Below are 21,682 nucleotides of genomic sequence, written 5' to 3' on the forward strand. Positions count from 1 at the left end.
CCGTCGAGGCTTGATAGCGAGTCACATTTGCTTGGTCTTCCGCTTTGAGCGGAGGACGGCCTCTCTTCTTGTGTTCGACGTCGTGACAGGTTTCCTAACAAATACGTCAGCTTTTTCCTCCCTACGTTCATCTCCTAGGTAGACACACCTCTTTGCCGCTCTGCACACATCTCCGGCATGGACGACTGGCATCACACCTTAAGTGCTTCCTCTTGCAGTTCACGCACGCTGAGGCAACGTGCGCCTTTGGTTTCCGGGTTGTGCGAGGCGATATGGGGCTGAGCGCGAATCGGGCATCCTGTGCACTAGTCGACGAAGATAGCAGGGTCGAAGCGGCTTGATATGTCGTCGGAGGTGGCGGATAGTTGAGCGCGTAAGGGTCATGCTGTACAGCAAGCTCTCCGAGGGTTTCACCACCTCTTAACAACGTAGCCGGTCGAGCAGCACTGGTGTCCAAGGGAGTGATGGGCGCGAGAGTCGTAGCGGTCGTGGTGACCGGAGGGGTATGTGATCGCTTCCTTCGCCGGCCAGCGATCTGTGGAGGTTCAGCAGGCCGTTCCGGTGGTGGAGAACCGGACATGGGAGGGGTAGGAAGAGATGCCCACGCGGGCACAGCAAGTGGTTTCGGCAGCGTGAGATGTTCTATGGTGAACCTAGAGCCGCTTATGCTGGATCGGTGTTTCTTGAAGGAGGAGCAGGAGGGTAAGTGAGGTGGCCGTGAATGCTGCATCAGGTTGACTTGGGAGGACGAAACTCAACCGCCTCGAGGAGGTTTCCTGAATAGATCTTCCCAACAAGGTGGTGGCCCAGTGAAGTTGAAGTGAATTCTCCTTCAATTCGCCCGTGCTCAAATCCCGCCTGGTACACGCTCCCTTCCGTTCAGTCTCGACCCGACAGCTTTGACCATGTACTCAAGTCTACCTCCGATACCTTATTTAGTGGTCCTCGCAAGTGCTTGGGCTCGAGTTAGTGATATGTCCTCGAGTCCAATGAATGGATTTGGAAGATGGACACAGCATGGTGGCCAGAATTGTGTCGCCTACCTGATCGGGTGTTCCAGGTATCCTTTGGCCCCAATTCAGTACTCAACCAATATTAGCCAAAGAGAAGGATGAATGAAGTAAAATATCCCGTGCGGGGTTCGTGAACGATGGACTGGAAAAATGAGTGTCGCCAGACCCTGAATCGAGAGCAAGAGGCCAGTGAGGTGAGAGCGATGCTTGCTTCAGTGCCGCCAGCATGAGAAGGAACGTCTGGGCTTGTCGGTGGTGGTCGAAGAAAGCTGAATCAGAAACATGGCCACAGCTTGATAGAAGACTCGGCGTATACGATCCGAGAGTCATGGATGAATAAGTGGTGTCAACACTCGCTGTAAGAGGTCGGGCCGGGATAGGCGTAGTGTTGCTGTTCTCTGCATGCAAGGGCGGCTCTTGGTCCCCTACAGATGGAGCAGCAGACAAATTTCCTCATGTTCATGGACGTCCACGGCGATCTGCTCTATTGAAAGGCAGAATACGGAGTCCTGGCTCAATAGTCCCGGTCGACTGATCCACCTTGGTACGAACGGGAGAGCCCACTCATCGCGAGATCCAGGGATGAGCAGCTGCGAGGTATGCATTAGCTTTTACATCGGAGCGGACACTTGGCCCTGCCTCCCGCTGTCAATTGCGACATGGTAGATCCGCCGCAAGCGACTGGCAGTCTGAGGTGGATGAGTTTTCGCCGCCCGCGCGCGTGGTCTGCGTCTCTAGCACGGTAGCACTAGATAGTCGTGTCTCGGCAAGCCAGCGACGCGATGGCACCAGCCACAATCCACCTCAGGCTGGCGAGACATGAGCATTCTGTACTCCTCACTGGGAAAGCCTACGAAAACGGGTAGCGTGTGGATCGGCTGATTTGAGCGCCTGGGATAGGTTGGGACGCGAACCGACATGAGCAAGCAGTCAAGCATAAGCTTCGACCGGAGCAAGACCAATGGAAGGATTGCCAGTTGTTCTCAACGAGGGTCATTGGTTTGCAGAAGGTCCGTGACAAAATGCTCGGTACGCCAATGAAAAGGCCGCGCTCCGTGCTCGAGGCTCAAGGTTCTCACCATTGACCGGACAGTGATGTATTGGGCAAAGCGATTAGCGAGGCCGACCGTTGAAAACGGACCTCGATGAGGACGATCATTGGCGACAAAGTTGCGACATGGAGAAACACAGGAGAGACAGACCAGACGGGCGCTGCCCAGATGGGCCGAATGATTGACGGATGTCCACCATCATGATCGGATCTGGCTTGCTTCTGGACCAGGCATGCCCTTGAATACATGATTCAGACAGAACACTGCGTTATTCTTTAGGTTGGCCCCCCGAGCCGAGCCTGACCTTGCGCTTCTTGGAGAAAGTAATTTGCGTGCCATGTTTTGCACGATGCGAACAACCACCGTCGTCGCCGCCTGAGGTTCGGTTCGACGATCTCGTGTCGTTCTGTCAATCTCATCAGTTGACCTCCGGGCTGCATGCGCCAGAAATAGACACATCTGTACCACCGATGACGAGTTGCGAACCTCCGCGGTGGGCTCCAAGGCCCACAAATCCTGCTCGTACAGATTGCGGACGGCCCGGAGAATCATGGTTACAATCAAGAAACGGGCCTTTGAGTTCGGGCGTCGGGTGGTCGGGCTCAGCCCGCATGCAGTGATGAGTACTGATGGACGTCGTTATAGTCCACCCCGTGCGTATTCAGGACCACGGGCAAGGGTTCGGATCGGAAGATGCCCAAATTGACCAGATTGGGCTGCGCGGGCTTAGATAGGCACAACGATAAGGGAACGTCCTGTTCTTGCCCTCCCAGAGCTCCCCTTACGAGGTAGGGCCTACGATTAAGTTACTTACTGTACTATGCGCGAGATGTTCCCGTTTCGCACGAGTCCACGCAAGGCGACCACCGCACAGCTGTGCATGCAGATGCTGACTCCGACGCACAGCTTGGATTTTCGTCGCCCCCTGGTTGCAAGCGTCCTTGCGAATCCTCGTCGCTTGCATTCACCATTTCTGTGGTTGCGATATTAGTCTTGCGACGGTATTGAGGTTATTGGTGATGGAGTGCCCGTATTCAAGAAATCTCAGCCCGGCCAAAGTTTCGGGCTGATACCCATGTCTCCGGAAAATTGACCTACTCTCCGGTTGGTTGAGGCGCTCAACGCTGGTTTCTCGCTTGCTAATCGGTTGACAATCCTCCGCCTAGACTGGCCAAGGGTCTCTCCCCTTTGGGATCGCTCAAGGGCAAAATCTGGCACACTACTCCGTACAGTAGATGTTTCCTTCCTCCAGACTGGTTGCCAGATGGAATACTTTTCCACAGAGACATTCCATAAATAACGGCCTCTAGCGACCATAGGCGAGCAACCGCTTGCCTCCTATGGTCTGAGTCATGCTTCACGGTTTGGTTATTGTGTACGCTGTACAGAGTAGCTCCAAGCATCTTGTGTGTCTCTCCTGCTCGAGCCTTGAATCTGATATCTGCCAGCCGGCTGGAAAACGACATGTCCCGAATATTGGCGAGCGAGATGCAGTAACCCGAGAGACCTAGCAGTCAGAGCTGATAATCCAGTGCTGATTCAGACTTACTTCAGATGACCATGATCTCGTTTGTGTTCGATAGTCAAGACCACGGGCAGCTGCCGTCTTGAACGCGCTATTGTGCCTCTACGCGCTACTCCGTACTATACACGAATACCAGCGGTACATTCCGAAAGGGATCTCAAAGGCAGCCATGAGAGCGCCCAGAGCAACAGATCGGAAACCAGGCAAGCGAGCACGAGGGTTGATCCGCCACTGTGGCTGTTCCTCGCATCGTGCAAGCATTCTTCTCGACTGCTCGAGTGCGACATGTTGAAGCTTTTGTCCGCGAGATTTTGAATACCTGCGCCCTTGTGAGTAGGGCCCTAAAGGTGATTAATCTACAATCCCGCACCTTCTCAGAACGGCAGACGTCTTGATCGGTTTTAGATGCGCGTATCACGATCATTCAATGTACGTTTCGCGCAACCTGCTAGTCGTGCATCATTCTCGTTGCGAATTTCTAGGAAGCACGTCCAGTGCTGGAACGTGGTCCGATCCGTGACCGCGACATCCTTTCCACGCGTGCTGCAATATTGGAGCACTTTTCATTCGTGTCCCTCGCTTGGAGCTCAGAGCAAGGTCCCCAGTTCGGCGGCGACGTGGCACCGGGAATGGCTCGCGCTAGAAGTTCAATATTCTCCTTAGCGTTACGCCATTCAAGCCTCATTTCGTTAATCCCGGGGGGAGACGCACGTGGCAATCAAAACCCATGTTGGGCTGTGGTTAGTGCTAGTCGGCGAGTCGGCCCTTTCTTTTGAGACATCTCCAGCTGAAGGAGGCTCAGAGGCTTAGTTTGGAGGGTCCTGAAGGTGGACTGGGAAGGAGAATTTATCTAAGCCGCTCGGAGTATTTTCCAAGAGGGAAAATTCTCAGATCAAGGTTCGCATTTCCGTGTCTCAGACATACGTGGTATGATAGACCGCCTCAGTCCCTGCAGCACGCAATGTACGGAATAGAGCATGACAACTTTGGGGTGCACACACTACTGAGATTCCAGGATGTCAGCAACTGACGTTTACCCACTGCCTCGTCCTGAGCTCAGCGTCTAAAGGGGTTCGCGATGTTGACGCCACCACCGTGTTAGCTTGACCGAAGGAGATATCATGACGCATGCATATTTGTTTGTGGTGGGGTCCTCACAAGGACGCAAGAGTCATAAGGGGAGGGGGGGCACGCGACCTCGCGTCGCATGAATTTTAACCCAGTCGTGTGCACGGTAAATCTCAACCTTGATGCGGACCTGGGGACTCCCTGAAAGTCGTTAGCATAGGAAAAGTTCCACGATGAACACGAACATCTACAAGGTACTATAGCTAGTCTTTGAGTGAGGTTCCACTGCACCTTGAGCGCGGCACCTCAGTGACAAAATGCAAAGGTACGAGTGAGAACGATGTGAGAAATGGAGGACATTCTACTCCAAGCATCTTGATCGCGATCAAGCCTGCCAAGAAATCAAATGACCATCAAAACCTCCGAGGCTCCAACTTCAATTGAACATCAGATGGTCACCAGCATCAACTAGGTCCACGACAGTGAAGGTAGAGCTGAAACCGTTCATTGCCTAACGTCGTTGTGATTGCTCTCTCCTGGTGTGACTGTCTCATTTTCTGCATCAGCGTCGCTACCACAAACCCGTAGTCAGTGCCTCACGGGAAACCTGTCCACAGCTCGCCCCCCCACTGAGGTTTGGAGAGCTTTATCGGCATCATGGCTTCTCAGGCGGGCGAAGATCCCATGATCGCTACCCTGCCGCCAGCGACTGACTATATGACCTATCTGACATTGCTGGAATATCAGCTAACACCGCAGAAACTCCCTACGTTAATCCGTCTTCTTAGCGACGACGATGGTAAACTCGCCGAGGAGATTGGCTGGGATTTGCCGAAGCTTATCCTACCCATGCTGAACGAGAACCCTGCAGAAGCCGCTCGATGCTTGGAGATAGTGGCTCGTAGAGGCAATCCCAGGGAGGTTGTTGTCCGGGTTGCGGAAGAGCTGGAAAAGTTGGGTGATCAAGCCGACAAGGGCGACTCAGAAGACGGCGAAGAACAAAGTGAACTTCCGACTTTCCCAGGCGAAGCGCCTCGCGTGCATCTTGGAGGCATGACTCTTGAGGGCATGCCGGATGCAGAGAAGCCTGCTGAAGGCAGCGACCCGGCAGCCGCGTCACAGGGATCCTCTCTCAAAAGTCTGCAGCTGCAAGCACTTTTCAACATGCTAAGCCACCTTCATCCTAGGATCAAAACGCAATACCCGACTCGCTTCCTCGCGACATCCCTCCCTGCGGCATTGGGCGCCTACCGCCAACTTCCCATCACACAGGCGACTACCTCTGCTTTTCTGAGCATGCTTGAGAACTTAGCTGGCAAGAAACGCCCTCCACTGCCGCCACGGCCCGACACTCAAGATGATACGCGACCAGCGAGTACAACTGCAGCTAACCTCCCAGATCCCGAGGCCAAGGCTGAGGAGGAAAACACCGGTGTCAATGTTCCCTCTGATGCCGAAAAGGCCATTATCTCCAGACTGCTTGATGCTGTTCTGCTTGAGGTGTTGGACGAATACTTGTCATCCCTCAGCACTGATGAGTACCCTTCGATGTCATGGACGGCTCGACTCCGGGAACACCTCGAGCCCGGGCGGGTCGTGCTTGGAAGACCAACAGAGACGGAGCAGTGGAAGCAAACCCCAGAACTGGTCGCAAGAGACGCTCTCTTAGCCCGCTTCTACTCTATTAGCAAGGACTTGCAACTCGACACTAGTCATGAAATGAGAAAACTCTTGGATGAGGATGAGGAAGATCAACCCCAAAATCCGTACCATGAACAGGAACCATCAGAATACCCAACGTCTCCGTCACAGATACCATTTCCCCGAGCTGGTGTTATCTATCTACGAGCATACCATTCCTTCTTGGAACCCTCGGATACTTCAACGCTTCTCACGATAACTGAGCTCACCAAGCTGATCGCGCGCTCCTTCCCCTTGAGCGCTACGCCGTCCATCCCGTTGCCAGCTCTCCAAGACGCCCTCCTCTCTCTTCTGTACAAGCAGACATTGGCGGTAGCAGCTGCTCCCACGACGCCTCAGCCCTCACCAGCCAAATTCCTCCTCCTCCTGAGTACCCTCACCCAGCTCTTCACCATAACCCCGTACCCTGCCCTCCGCGACTCTGCCCACTACATCGCCGGCAAGTTGCTCCATGCATACCCGGACCACTCCGTTCGCCTCAGAGTCATCACCCAAACATTGGAGGGGAGCACGCTGAGCACAAATTGGGCCGAAATCGAGGACGAAGAAATAGGCGCGCAGCAGCCACCAGAGCCCGAGATCGTGGAAGAAACAGGCCTTACCAGGAGCACATCCGCGCTGGTCCCGCATCCCATCCCTCTTGCGCCACCGCAGCAGTTGGGCCAGCTGAAGGCCATCGGGACAGATTGGCTGAAGGACGAGATCGCTGCATGGATGGCGATGAAGTCCAATACAAGCGGGGAGACCAGCGCACCCGTCGTTGTCGGATCACTTGATCCCAGTCAACTGCTCCTCATGCCAGAATCCCTAGAGTCGAGCGAGCGTGACCTAGCCAAGCACGAGGGTATTGCCCCTCTCCTCGATCTTCTTTTCCCTCGCGATATGCCCGAACTCCCTACAACCTCTGCGCGGCCCGACGACGTTGGAGCCGCAGACACGGATACGGATGCGGACGACTCCCTCACCGATTTCCTCCTCTCCATCCCGTTTTACATTTCCACGCTGAACCTCATCTGCATCGTCCTGCCTTACCTGGTCAGCACGCCTAGCATGGGCGTGCCGGCGCTGAAGTCTCGACTGCAGAGACACATGGACTCGTTGACCAGATCGTCCACGTTTCTAGTCGAGGTCTTGCAGCACGTTCAAAAGGAGACCGCGAGCCGTGGCCTTGGAGGAGCGCAAGAAGGAGAAGGAGGAAGCAACGGGGACGACGAGACCGGTATTTTCGAGGCCAGCCGCGCCGATATTTTCGCCTTGGAGGACGCCTGCGCGCGTGCGAAGGGCGTGTGGGAGAGGTCACGCCAGTAGTATGGTAAATTGCATCATCTCCACCCGTCTTGACGAACTCGAACTCGGTTTCCTCCTAGAGAGGGAGGACGTCAACTGCGAGTTTGTCCGAAATAGACGCCATGGGTTGTAGAAAGTAAGGTCTGAACGCAACAGATGCCAGCAGGACAGGAATAGGGACAGGGACGGCGACAGGGTCAGTAACAGGCCCAGTGACAGGCCCAGTGACAGGCACGGGCGAGTGTAAGCATCGTTATATGAGAGCAGCGTCCGGACATGACGGGCTGATATTTGATAACGTGAGGTGCGGCGCCAGCGGACGACGAAAAGGAAGTCATTGTCAGAATTGATTAGTCGATTCATCGATCAAAACCTAAATCCAAGCGACGGTTTATATCTTGAAACTCGGAATGGGCAAACCATAATTAGGACGATGCGATATGTTGTGCTGTGTTGTGCTCTGTTGTGTTGTGCCCTTAGCCTGAAAGCCTCAGTTCGAGAGGGAAACGAGATAGTCAGGAGGGAGCTGGACGCGAAGACTCAACAACAACCCCGGCGTTGAAAAGCGCGAGAGATTCAAGCGGTTCGGTGGACAAATTTGCACTTGGTATTTCATTCTTGCTGCATCCCTCGCATCTACTGCTTTGCGTTTATCACCTTGGATCTCTCTACCAATATTCACTGCACCGGTTCTGGGTGTATAGGCTAAGGGACGAGTACGTAAAGATCTGGTCCCAGAAGAAGAAAATCAGCGGCCGTCCCACCCTCTGCCATTCAGAAAAAGTATCTCGCAAAACCTCGTCTAGAACCATCCGGAGACTCCCAACGCCCGTGACGAAGGTGAACGCTGAACAGCGCCGACGAGACTGTAGCTGCCCCACATGCAAAGTCGTCGTGAAAAGAGTCGAGTTTCGAAGGCTGGACAAACCCCACGGAAGGTCGAGGCTCGAGCAGTGAAGTGGCAACCCCACATTCACATTGAGCCGGTTGGCATGTGACCTGCCCGCCAAAGTCCAGCTTCCGGTAGGGGGCACCCAGGGGGTATACAAAGTTTTCGGGTCTTGCTTTCCGGGAAAAATTCGCCATGTCATATGGTTCGCAGGTCTTGGTGTGCATCGTGATCGTCAACTCCGCACGTAATGGTACCAGGTTGCGTGCATCGCTCCACGCCTGGATCTGATTGCCTCCCCAGATCTGCTTTGTATGCCGCGTGCCTTGGGCATCGCAAGCGAAAGGCGGACTGAGAATCACCCCACCGGTCGTACTTGATCGTCCACACTAGGTATTGCAGAACGTATACCGTCCTCTAGGTTGTCGGCTCAGTGTGATGGCAATTTACGACCAAACATCTTCCTGGTAGACACCGCTGCTGCGCATGCTCTTGACGACCTGCTCCGCCTTCTTCTCGTCAACTCCCCGTTCAGAAGCAATAATCTGGCCGAGAACCTCATTGACTTCTCGGGCCATGTGGGCTGCATCACCGCAGACGTAGAAATTGGCCTTTTGTTGGAGGAGGTCATTGATGAACTTGGCGTTCTCTTTGATCATGTGTTGCACGTAGACCTTCTTGGGACCTTCTCGCGAGAATGCGTTGAAGATGGTCAACTTGTCTCCCAGTATCTTTTTGTATTCCTGTGGCAGCCAGTCAGCGAATGCTTTGTCAATACGGAATTAGCTGATTCAACTTACGTCCCACTCGGCTTTGTAGAGCCAGTCCTCGGATGACCTTCGACAGCCGTAGAACAGTACGGTCTGGCCGACCTCCTCACCACGCTTGGCCTGCTCTGCACGCTCCTGGACAAATCCGCGGAAAGGAGCAACACCTGTGCCAGGGCCGACCATAATAATTGGCTTGCTCGGGTTGGAAGGCAGCTTGAAATTGGAGTGACGAACGTGGACGGGGACATGAATACCATCGTACTTGTTGCGGGGACCGTTGATCTCGTACGTCAGACCGTGTGGCGATGGGTCCGGATCTCCATTCTGCTTTTGCTTCAGGGCCAGGAGATAGTTGGTGGTGACACCCTTGACGACGTGACCCGCGCCCGGAACGCGGACAGACTCTACCACAGCCGTAATAGAGATTTTCTCTGGTTGAACAAGCGACGAGGACGAGATCGAGTAATATCGGGGTTGGAGTTTGTTGAGACCTTCGACCAGACAGGAGAAAGGAACGGCAGACCAGGGACCAGGATGGACGGCAGAAACTGCCTGGGAAACATTCAACATTTGGCTGCTGATCTTCTCTTTGAAGTAGTCGGCGTCGGAGCCTAGCTTGGCCATCTCTTTCTTCGCCTCCTCGTTGGGCGCAAAGGCAGCCAAGGTGGACATGAATTGACGAGAGACAGGGGCGCAAATTTCCATGTGGTAGCGAATGGCGGCGTCGTAGGTTGTGGGGGTAGGGAAGGGGACCTTGGCAGTAGGGTCAATGCCTTTCATGCTGATAACCCTGTGTCTCTTCTCTTCCAAGCCAAAAGTCTTCATCAACCGGTCAACCTCCAAACCAGCGTTTGTAGGCCAGATGGCAATATGGTCACCCGTCGTGTACGAGATGCCGGAGCCAGAAACGTCGATCTCGCAGTGCAGGCAGTTCCGGTCTTTGACTGTGAACAGTTCTTTTGATTCGGCGATTGGTGCAATGAAAGGATTATGGGCGTTGTAAGGGCCTTTCTGGCTGTTCTCGAGGTGATTCTTGTTGGGCTCGCCCAGATAGACAGTGTCGGTCTCGGGAGAGAGATCTTCGCGCTCTTCAACGCTGAAAACTGGCTCATAAACGGCCTCACGCTCCTCCAAGCCCATCTCCTGGACCAAGGCAGCCCACATGGGCTCTTTCCAGCCCAAGAAGTCTTCTTCCATGGTGCCGGCGCCATCGTCACCTTCACCGGCAGTGCCGATTCTCTTTGCGCCCAGTTTGGTCAAGATCTTATCCAGATTTCGAACCATGGAGTTGTAATGCTCATATGTGTTATTTCCTAGACCGAAAGCGACATATTTGAGGTTGCCCAGGGGCTTTTCATCCGAGTTCTCGGAGAAGGAAGGAGGGTCTTGGTTAATGAACTCCCAGAATTCGACCGCGTTATCGGTAGGCTCGCCTTCACCGTAGGTAGCCATGACGAAGAAGGCCACCTTGTCAGGGGGGAATTGGTCGAGGTTTTCGTAATCGAAGTCTTCCAGGTCCGCAGTCATGGTGTTCAATCCGAAGCGAGCGTGGCCCTCCTTTGCCAAACGGGAGGCGTAATCCTCAGCAGTGCCAGTTTGTGAGCCGTAGAAAATGACACAATTTTTGCCCGACTCGTCCATCTTCTCGAGGATATTGCGGGAACCCTTCTTGGTAGCGCTTCCATTGAGGGCAGAGGTAGCGTAGGGGTCCTTCGGGACGCCCCAGTAGGTGCCTTTGGTGAAGTAAGCGACGCTGCCGAGGAGCAGCAAGACGAGGACAACAATGTCCAGAGTATCGACCTGAGCCATGGTGGGGAGTTTAATGGGGGCGGCTTCAGGCTCGGTTGACATGGAGGGTTTGTGGTGGTTGAAGCAGACTAGAAAATACAAAGTGTCCTCGGGGAGCGATGTCGCTGCTTATATGAATGGTGGGGTACAGGCCCAGCTGGGCAGTGGTGAGCAATTGAACAGCGTGGAGATCGCAGGCGCAGGGCCCTCGCTCTTTGGCTCTCGGGGAGGCGACCCGTTTGTGGTCTGATGTGGCCAAGATTACGCTGCGCTGCGGTGTGCAGGATGGGGCCTCTGCAAGTCTCAGCTATTTCGTTTTGTGGGCTTGCGTTGCGTTGCAGGCCTCTTCTCAGCTGAATTAGGCTTAGATAGAGCTGGGTCGACTTTTTATCGGATGGTGCCCTTCAGACAACGAGCGTTCGATTCAGATGTAAACTTGAGAGATCGCAACAAAGTCGACTCAGACAAGTCAAGCCAGTAGAAAGTGCAAGCGACCACACAATTAACAAAGTCCCGGACGTCAACGATCGTGGAGGCCAAATCGGTCGGCAATTAGAGCATCGAAGAAATATCGTGGAGATCTATAAACCTGGAGTTCGGCTTGTTGGTGACTGGCACCTTCACTGTGGAGGGGACAAGATGCAATTGGAGGGGCAAATGTTTGGTGTGCGGAATTACCCTCGAGAATGGTCTTCTGGCGGGCAACTGCGGCTTCCAGTGAGGAGGATATCCGGCACCTGTTTTCGTGGTGGACGGCGGTCGACCCTCGGACTTATGATGAGTGCGCAGCGCGGAGTGCGAGTGTGGGCGTGTGGTGAGTCCGGGGAGGCAGGCAAACAGCGGCCAGGCGTATCGGCAGTTGAGCAGTAAGAATGGGATGCAATGCGCACACTGTGTCGCATGGGGACGGCGAGTTCCTTTTATCTCTGGCAACTGAATGCATCCACTTCACTTCTCATGGCTACGCTCTTACGATCCCACCCGGCACCTGCCCACGGGGGGCGAGGTGGCATCCAAGACCTCAGATGGGAGACCTGAATATGGGAAGCCTCGGGGCCCATGCGCAATCGGGTAAATACGAAGAATGCCGTATGCGCCGATGACTCGCTTACCGTATGGTTGTGGGTTTGTGGTGGCACTGGTGGCACTGTCGTCCAGTCTGACGCTCCCCACATACTGTGTACTGTGTACTCCGTACACAAGGACAGTTCTCCCTTGTCCCGCCGCACCCCGTAGTTGCATACCTAAGATATGTACCTGTAAGCACACAGTCAGCACCATGATAACGAGGCTCTTCTCCTGCACCTCTGTGGACAGGCCTAGACAGCCTACACTGGAGTCGCAAGGCTATGCATTCCCTCAAGCAACCGGCAATTGTCTTCGTCTTATGTATGCACGTAATACGGATTGTGGCAACAAGGCTCCAAGGAGCGTCAAGGGAAATGCGCCTCACGGCAAGGAGCGGAAACAGTACAAGAGTCGTTGGCGCCCGAGGGGGGTTGATGACAGTCTGTGACAGCGATGGCGCCAATCCCCCAACCTGCGCATCCACCGACATCACTGTGCTGGAAAATGTTTCAACAGTATTGGTGTGCCTGAAGAAGGATGACTTGCTAGAGCCATCACCTGGCATTCTGATTCGACAAAGGTGTTCTGATAAACAACGAATCGCACCATGAAGCACTCAGTCACCAAATGGTAACTTCAGGATGGTGATGAACTATAGATGTCGTACCGCACTAGACAGCGATCTGTACCAAACCTCCTTGTGCGCGCACAGTCACCCAGTCGTCAGTTTGAGGTGAGGTGAAGATGATCTGATTGGCGGCATTGCGCATCCCTTTGCCGTTGCGCTGGTGCCGTTCCAATTCCTCCGTCTCCTTTGCAATAATTAATGGGCGACTAAACTTCCACCCGACAACTTGAACTCCAAGACTTCCTGCGCACCTCATCCCGCTCCGCTTGTCTACCTAGAAGCAATGACGCGGGACCTGCATCCTCTCCAGCGTCCGCGTTCAAGGGCTCACAATGCTGCATAATCGTAAGTGCGCCCCCGGAATTCTTCCGCTCAACTCAACACCGCGCTCCACGTTCCACCCATGGACATCACCACCATCAGCGCTCTGCATGAGGACGAGCACATGATTCCGTACTAACCGTGCTCGATGCTTCCAGATGTCCAGTCTCCTTCCAACGAGCCTTCGGTCTTTACCCTCGATGGCCCTGGGCCCGAACAGATCTCGCAGCCGTCGTCCGCCTCCCGTCCCCAACTTCACACCAGAAACACTTCGGTGACGAGAGGCAGGCCTCAACAGTCTTCAGCCCCGGCATATGGCGCCAACGGTACAACGTCTTCGCGGGCGGGCTCCGTCCAGCCTCAGCCACTGGCGAGCGAAGCCAGTGCGAACGCAAGAGGAGGACCGGCAGTGGACACCACTGGCTTACAGAGACGGACGTCAAACAATTATGGCCACCACCGCCAAACGTCCGTCATCCATGGCTTGCAGCATTCGCGAACCCCCAGCTTTAACTCTCCCTCCTCCGCGAGTCCTTTGACACCCGAGTCGTTACTTAGTGCAGCTGGCTATGCAAGGTATCCCACTGGCAGCAGAAGGGGTCAGTACTCCACCGCGAGCGCAGAGACTTCAGCCTACACAAGTCCAGTATCACCATATCAGAGTCACGGCCAAGGGCACTCGATCGATTCATTGATAGACACCAGCGTGTCAGTACCTGAGCCTGCGCCATCATCATCACAGAACAGGAGACGCAAGGACCATTCAAGAACACGACGGGGCCATGCATATAATTCATCCAGCTTCCACCAACAGCCTGAGCCTCGAACGCCTGGTGAATATGCTCTACACCATCTTTTTCACGCATTTGTGCTCCGCGCCGATCAAAGAATCAACCATTGTCTGACTCTCCTGGACACTTCCCCTGCGCCCGTGGAACAGGCTTGTGCGCCAGGTGTCGACGCAGCCTTCGATCAATTGATTGTGTCACTGGGCCACATTTCGCGTCAGGGACCCAAACCTTTAGTGGACAGTCTAATGTTATGGCGAAAAGGCAAAGGAGATGCGGCTGCAAATCTGAAAAAGCAGGTCTACCAACAAAGAATTCAGGCGGGCACGCCGACTGCATCCCTTCCACCTTCGCTCCCTCGGCGGCATACAGAGCCCCTTCAGGTTCCCAGCGAGACGGGCCTCTCTCAAGTTGGAACCGAAGGTGCTCCTGCTACTGAAGATCCTCTCACCCAGGAATATCTGTTTGCAGATCGCCGCGCCACCGTCTCTGTCTACATCCTGTGTAGGGTATTGATTGCTATTTTTGAGCAAAGCACGCTCGCCGCCATAACCCAAGATCTGGCCAACAAGCTTGAGGACATCGTTTTCACGCAGATTCGAGAGGTGGAACCTGCCCAGATCCTGACATCGACTATCCGACTTGCAAACTGGCGAATATATGGCGAGGTGCTGGGCCACATGAGCCGGCTGGACTTCGTCAACGTCACGTTCCGCTTTACGCATCAGCTTGATCAGTGGCAGCAGGACGTCGCCAAGAGTGGTGGAACCGCTGCCGCCAGGGACCTAGAATCTCGCATCGAACTACTTCTGCTCGGCATGCGCCATCTGCACATTCCTCCAACGAGGGAGGCTGCATTTGCTGTCGCCGACTTCCTGCGAACTCTTGCGGCACTGTTCTCCGATGCACATGGACCCCGAGTGAAGCAAGCCTACTGCCAACTATTCGAGCGCTTGCTCACCGCCGTGGCGAGTAATCCAGATTGCTTTCAGAACGTCCCCAAGTGGAAGGACTTCATCGAAACTATCAACTCCAGGTTGGGCAACATGCTAGTCAAGGTCCGTCACTGGAGTATTGGATTTCCCGTGTCGATACTGCTCATTTGCATTTCTCCAATTGAGTCTTTCTCCGCGCAGTGGCTTCCAATGATCTCGAGTTTAGTCCCCAAGCTGAAGGACAGGTCGACGCGAGGCCTAGCTCTGCAAGCCATTTGTCAGCTCGTCTGGACATATCTCGTCCGGGTTGGAGATACCATGCAGGTCAAATTGCGTCGGCTGGAAGAGATCATCAAGATCACCATCCCCCAGGGGAGGAAAACGCATGTGGTGTCTGAGCCATCTACGGCGAATCCTCTGGTGCAATTCATCCGGATCCTTGGGTTTACAGCACAGGAGCTCTGTTTCCGCGCCGTCATCTTCCCTCTTCTGCATCACGATCTGTTTCAGTCCAATCGGACCCTCCGGATTGAACAGATCGAGCCTGAACGGATGGTCATTGGCATTCGCGCGTTTCTTGTCCTCATATCTGACTTGGAGAAGGGAGACACAAGGTGCCCACCATTTCCTGCATTCAGCACACATACCCCGACTTTTGACGGGTTGCCGCCTTCGCCGATGAGCATGAGAGCGATCATGGGTGTCGATTCACAGGTGCAATTAATATCCGACGATGAAAGTCCTTCCCCCCTGCCAGTCAACGTTTCTGCGCTAGATGAAAATGCCCAACAGTACTATCTGCAATTCTGTCAAATCCTGGGCAAGATCACAATCCTCTGCGACAACACATTCGGTGGGCAAGCCACGCTGAACGAAAAGTTTTCTTCGACGGCAACCGTTACTCCTAAAACCCCTCTTGCCGATGCATTCACGTTGGCGCGCAGTCAAGAGCCAATAGCCCCTGATCAGAAGCAATTGTATTACGAGCTGCTCCACGTGGCTATCCAAGCTCTTCCACGTTGCTTCACCGACCATATTCCCCTGAACCCGTTGATCAATCTCTTGTGTACCGGTTCTGCTCACGTGCAGGCCAATATCGCTGCCTCTGCTACGCAATCTCTGAAGGCCATCGCGAAACAGGGCCATGCCCAAGCGGTAGCAATCGCTTTCCCACGGTTCATTTTCCACTACGACTCTCAGTACTCTACGATGTCAGACGAGGGACGTTTAGGGCCTGCTCACATCGAGACAACGCTGACGCTATATCTTGAATTGCTTCAGATATGGATGGAGCAGCTTAAACAGAAAGCCGTTGCGAGCTCTGCCGAAGCTAGAGATCGTTCAGCAACAGGTCCTAATCGAGCACTGCAAATGGAGCTCACAAATGCCATCCCTCACGTGGACGAGATCGAAGCATATGGACTGTTCTTCCTTTGCTCTCAATCTCGGCGGGTGAGGGCATTCGCCATCAAGGTTCTACGACTCGTTGTTCAGTTCGATACCGTGCTCGCCCAGGCGGATTCGTCAAGGATCATCAAGCTTCTGGAGGACCAGTCGTCTACAATCCTAGACTTGCATGATGATGCTCTCAATGTTGCTGAACGCAGTCGGCTGCAGAAGGATAAGCGCGTTGGTCCCGGCCAGAGTACTTTGATTGAAATCTGCAGCTCGGAGGTCTCATACGACTCGACTCTTTGGTTCAAGGCTTTCCCTAATCTCATCCGCGTCGTGTTCGATGCATGCCCAAACGCGATAGCCCTCTGTCGCGGGACTGTTACTGACAGACTGATGATGATGCAGAACGATATTGAAGCCTTCTCGGACACTGCAGGTGCTACTGCGGCCATGTACGAATACCGCATGCAAGGAAGAAGTTCTGCAACATCCGCCGAGGTTCTTTTCGACCAGTGGAAACTATACCTCATCATGGCCTGTGTCACGCTCAGCTCTCCAGGCGCCCAATCCCAGAGTCAGCTTGCTGACGCTGCTCATGCACGCAAGACATCCAAGAGCGCGATCCCAGCGCAAGACAAGCTGAGCTCCGCTCGGGCGTTATTCTCTGCGATTATTCCAATGCTGGGTGCCGCGCCCGACGCCATTCGTGATGCGGTAGTCTCGGCTCTCGGATCAATCAATCGCAAGCTCTATCGGACACTACTCGAATCATTACAGTATGCGGTCATCAAATGCAATGAGGAGGCTAAGGCGAGAATCACCCATCACAGGACCCCAAGCAGTCCACAACGGTCTCAGCAAACCGAGCGCCTTCGAACTGAGGTGACGCATGTATACAAGCTTACGGCGTCTTTTCTCCGTCATGAGGACATTTACAACGATGACTGGATCTTGAACAACCTGGTGATATACACCAGAGATCTCCGCATCTTCCTCAGTGATACCGACGTGCAGAATGACTGGCGCTTCCAGAAATTGAGATATCACTTCTGCGGCCTCGTCGAGGAAGTATTCGAAGGTGTCAACCGGTCGCAGACGCCTTCGCGCTGGATGCCTTTTGAATCGCGCAAGTCTGCGTTCGCCTTGATGGAGGACTGGTGCGGCTATTCAGCTGAGCAGACATCGATTGATCAAAATCACAACAATGCGCGGGCCGTGCAGGACCGGATCAATGCCAGCGCCACGACCGAGAAGGAGAAGAACAATTTACGAGTGGCCGCTCTCAGTGCAATGGCCACGCTCTGTGCCGGGACGATCAGCATCAGAACCGACAGCAACGCCATCTTATCATTCAATTTGCCAAGAATGCTCTCCTGGATCGACACGATCTTCGCCACGAACAATCACAAAATGCACACCATCGGTCAACGAGCGCTCAAGCTGTTGCTCATGCACAATTCAGAGCATCTTGTAATCGTGGAACATGCGGTAGAGCAATGCTACAGGACCGAGTCTCCCATGGCGTTGGAAAGCTATTTTGGAGTCGTGTGTGATGTCTTGATACAGCACGCGGACTATCCCGTACCGTTTTGGAAAATAGTCAGCATCATCGTTGTCACCTTGGGGAACGAGAATCGCGAGATCAGAATGAAGTCGGCACATCTTATCCGCACTCTGGACGAACGCCAACATAAGAGAACTAACCTTCAGGAATTTGATATCAGCATCTCTGATAAGACACGCGCTGTGTATAAGCTGGCTCAATTCGAATATTCACGACGTCTTGCAAAGGCCAACTCCGACATAGCATTCATGGTGTTTTCGGAGTTCTCGCTCCATTACAAGACCGCGCGAAACGACCATCAAAGAAATATGGTCGTTGCCATACTGCCGTGGCTGCAGACTCTCGAGCTCCAGGTGGATTCGGCGACCGGATCTCCTACGGCCGTGTCGTACATGCTTCTGGCCAACATGTTCGAAATCACGATCTTCTCTAGCAGTGCCATGCACAATGAAGTACAGGCCTTGTGGCAGGCGTTGGCCACAGGACCACATGCAGGCAACGTGCAAATGATCCTTGACTTCATCATATACCTCTCCCTTGACCGACGCGATCAGAACTTTGTCGAGTACGCCAAACAGATTGTTGTCTACCTTTCTTCCACTCCTGCCGGATCTCGAGTGCTGGAATTTTTCATGTTACAACTATGCCCAAAGAACATGGTCAACGACAGAAAGCATGCAGAAGTGGTAATGCCGGACACGAGAAGTCTTCCATATGTCGCTGATCTGACCTCCTTGCTGCCCATGGGCACCAAACAGGTACGCTTTTCTCGTTGTACGAAGGGGCACGACTAACGAACGTGTAGGTCGGCCTATCTCTAGGCCAAGTCTCCTTGATTTTCCTGGTCGATCTCATGGTTGCGCTTGTCACCCTTGTCAGAGACGAGGCCACAAAGCTCATTCACGCAGTACTGATCCTCTGGGATCACTACACTGCCTCGGTTCAGGAACAAGCAAGGGAGATGTTGGTACATCTCATACACGAATTGGTGACCACCAAGATCGAAGCTCAGACCCTCGACTCTGCCAAGTCAAAGATCGAAAGTCTGGTGGACGCGATTCGAACGAATAGTCCTCGGATCAGCTGGTCCTATGAGAGCAATACCAGGAAGGATGAAGATGATGGCGGCAGCCGCGTGCCTCCTGCGATGACAGCACTAACTACCGAGATTGTCGCTATCTTCAACCTGGCATTCGACAATTTTAGCGATGCTTGGGCTAAAGAAGCACTACACTGGGCCTCCATCTGTCCGGTCCGACATCTGGCCTGTCGGTCCTTCCAAGTTTTTCGGTGCATCTCTGTCAGTCTGGACGCGAGGATGCTAGCTGATATGCTTGCACGGCTTTCCAACACGATTGCCGACGAGCACACGGACTACCAGACTTTCTCCATGGAAATATTGACGACGCTGAAAGTCATCATCGGAGCACTCGAGCCTAAAAACCTGCTACGATATCCTCAGCTCTTCTGGACCACCTGCGCATGTCTCAATACGATTCATGAACGAGAATTCTACGAGACCCTAGGCATGCTTGAGAAGTTTCTCGAGAAGCTGGATCTCTCAGATCCAGATGTGACAGAATCAATGATGAAGGGACTGCCTGGGAAGTGGGATGGCGGCTTCGAAGGGCTGCAACCGTTGCTTTACAAGGGCTTGAAATCCGCCGATAGCTTGGACAAGACTCTCCTGGTCCTTCAACGGCTAGCGGAACTTCCGGACTGCCAGCTCGTTGGAAGCGACAACCGTCTACTCTACTGCGTCTTAGCAAATCTCCCGCGATGGCTGCACAGCTTCGACCAGGATGCTACCGACCCTGCAGCAGTAGCTTCAGCGAAGACGCTCGCTAGGATCGCAGGCGCTGAAGGTCACGAGCTCCTCTCGATCTGCCTGGCACGTTACGCCAACAACGAGCTAACAAGTCAAGAGATGCTTACGGCCACCGTGCAATCTATCAAGGCGGCCTACTTCCCTCTGTGCGATGCTGCAAGTCTGATTTTCATGATTGGACTGCTGACGAACAAGACGGCTTGGTTCCGCGTCAAGCTTATGGACATCCTATGCGAGATGATCCCAATCGTCAACATGAAGAGTCCTTCTATTACAACTCACGGACCGGACCTCATCTCACCACTACTCCGGCTACTGCAGACCGAACACTGCACTCAGGCATTGGAGGTCATGGACTACATCATGGAGGTCGCCGCCACGCCTATGGAGAAGCACCATATGCGCATGAGTATGGCTTCTGGCTCAGCAAAAGCCATCCGAAAAGAGTACGAGCGAACTCAAAGTCTCTATGGCATTCCGCACTCCTCGGGGTGGTCCATCCCAATGCCTGCGGTCTATTCTGGCATGACCAGACACAACGTCCACGCCGTCTTCTACACATGTGGAGATTCGGAATTCCTCAAGGATCAGGAAACTAGCACGCCCGATGTTGAATTCCAGGGTGACGATGGATACACCGACTCATATTTCCCAACCCAAAGCAGGGCCGAGACGATTCGAACACTCGAAGCTGCGGATACCAATGTCAGCGATCTGGTCAACACTCTCGACAGTCTCGACGACTTCTTCGACGATGTAGAGGCTGACGACGTCTTGACGCCCATGGGAACAAGCCAGCTGATGGGATCCGCTATCTCAATTCCCACCCTGACAGAGCAAAACACGGATCTGTACGACGAGCAGACTGCCCCAATCCTTCGACAGAGCCTCTCCCGGGCTATGCCATCGACTAATGTGCAGGACGGTTTTACCGAGGCGGGTCCGCTTCCTGGCATTAGTCACCGGTCCCAGCCAAGTCTCTCATTTCAGAGTTACAGCACATCTGCCCAGACCTCATTTTCTTCGATCGACGAATTGGGAGGACCAGGGCCATCGATGCCGAATTCGACGAAGAAGCCACCCCTCCAAACTTCCATCAACTCGGTAATCCATCAACGGCCAGGGCTACACGCCAGGTCTATCACGTCTCCGGCGAACCAATTCTCCGTGTCCCAGCCGACAGCGGGCGGACTTGCTACCATGCCCGAGAACTTGTCGTTCAGGTCCCAGGAGGAGTTTGCTGAGCAATACGACGAAGCCGTTCTCTCAGATGGAGAGAATAGTCCCTTTCCTTTGCTGGGCCTGACTATCTCCAATCAGAGCAAATCACTGTCAGGCCCCGGTCCTTCGGAGTACCAGACGACGCCCACTTCTGCCACTGAGACGGGTGGTGCCTTCAGCCTTCAGGGCATGAGAAGAGGTATGCGGCGCCTGACAGGTGGAAAGAGTGAGAGCCAGAAGGAGAAAGAGAAGATCAAGGACTATGCACGTCTGCGTGGGCAATCAGGAGGCCCAGGGCTGGTACCTGCGGCGATGCAGAGCCCCCGAGTCCCGAGAGTACCTTCCGAATACCTTACTGGCGGTGCCAGTAATATCAGCAACGTCAGTCCCACCGCAAGCCCAGGGCTTTAAGCGCTTGAGGTTGCACAGTGCTTTCGCCCCATTCGAATTTCCAGCACAACGATACCCCCATAGAACGTGATGCGGCATGAGAGCAAAGCATTGTCGGCGTTTCTTGCAATTTCAGCAATTGCTACGACCTGTGTACAATATGCAAGGGCTTTTCTGCATTGACAAGACCGAAAAGTTGGGTTTGTATACCATCTCCAGCGCAAATGCTGCGAGCAATGTACCATTATGACAGATACCTGATTTCAATCCACACAGCCGTTCTGTTGATCCTTGCGCACGTTCTCATTCATTATCTGTGTTTGCGTCCAGGCAATGCGGGTAAGACATATCACTTGCGCACTGACCGTCCCCTGCATTCCTAGGTATACATTCCAGACAATCTGCCTCAGTTTGCCTATCCCCGCGATGCGCGTCTCACGATTCTGGCCTT

The 21,682-nt window shown here is 53.9% G+C and overlaps 4 protein-coding genes across 4 annotated transcripts; 2 read left to right on the forward strand and 2 right to left on the reverse strand.

Moving 5' to 3' along the window:
* Positions 1-21: 21 nt before the first annotated feature.
* Positions 22-580, reverse strand: A1O7_08184 (uncharacterized protein; the record flags this gene model as incomplete). The annotated part of the gene is made up of 2 exons (XM_007762178.1): positions 22-160; positions 198-580. The coding sequence occupies 2 exons, from the start codon at positions 578-580 to the stop codon at positions 22-24; spliced, it is 522 nt and encodes a 173-aa protein (XP_007760368.1).
* Positions 581-5,315: 4,735 nt separating this feature from the next.
* Positions 5,316-7,667, forward strand: A1O7_08185 (uncharacterized protein; the record flags this gene model as incomplete). Its single annotated transcript, XM_007762179.1, has 1 exon — positions 5,316-7,667. The coding sequence occupies one exon, from the start codon at positions 5,316-5,318 to the stop codon at positions 7,665-7,667; it is 2,352 nt and encodes a 783-aa protein (XP_007760369.1).
* Positions 7,668-8,981: 1,314 nt separating this feature from the next.
* On the reverse strand, positions 8,982-11,114 carry A1O7_08186 (NADPH-cytochrome P450 reductase; the record flags this gene model as incomplete). The annotated part of the gene is made up of 2 exons (XM_007762180.1): positions 8,982-9,278; positions 9,336-11,114. 2 exons carry the CDS (start codon positions 11,112-11,114, stop codon positions 8,982-8,984), a joined length of 2,076 nt encoding a protein of 691 aa, XP_007760370.1.
* Positions 11,115-13,258: 2,144 nt separating this feature from the next.
* Positions 13,259-21,252, forward strand: A1O7_08187 (uncharacterized protein; the record flags this gene model as incomplete). The annotated part of the gene is made up of 2 exons (XM_007762181.1): positions 13,259-18,550; positions 18,598-21,252. The coding sequence occupies 2 exons, from the start codon at positions 13,259-13,261 to the stop codon at positions 21,250-21,252; spliced, it is 7,947 nt and encodes a 2,648-aa protein (XP_007760371.1).
* Between the last annotated feature and the right edge of the window lie 430 nt (positions 21,253-21,682).

Source organism: Cladophialophora yegresii (genome assembly GCF_000585515.1).
Source record: "Cladophialophora yegresii CBS 114405 chromosome Unknown aczIN-supercont1.6, whole genome shotgun sequence".
Lineage (NCBI taxonomy): Eukaryota > Fungi > Ascomycota > Eurotiomycetes > Chaetothyriales > Herpotrichiellaceae > Cladophialophora > Cladophialophora yegresii.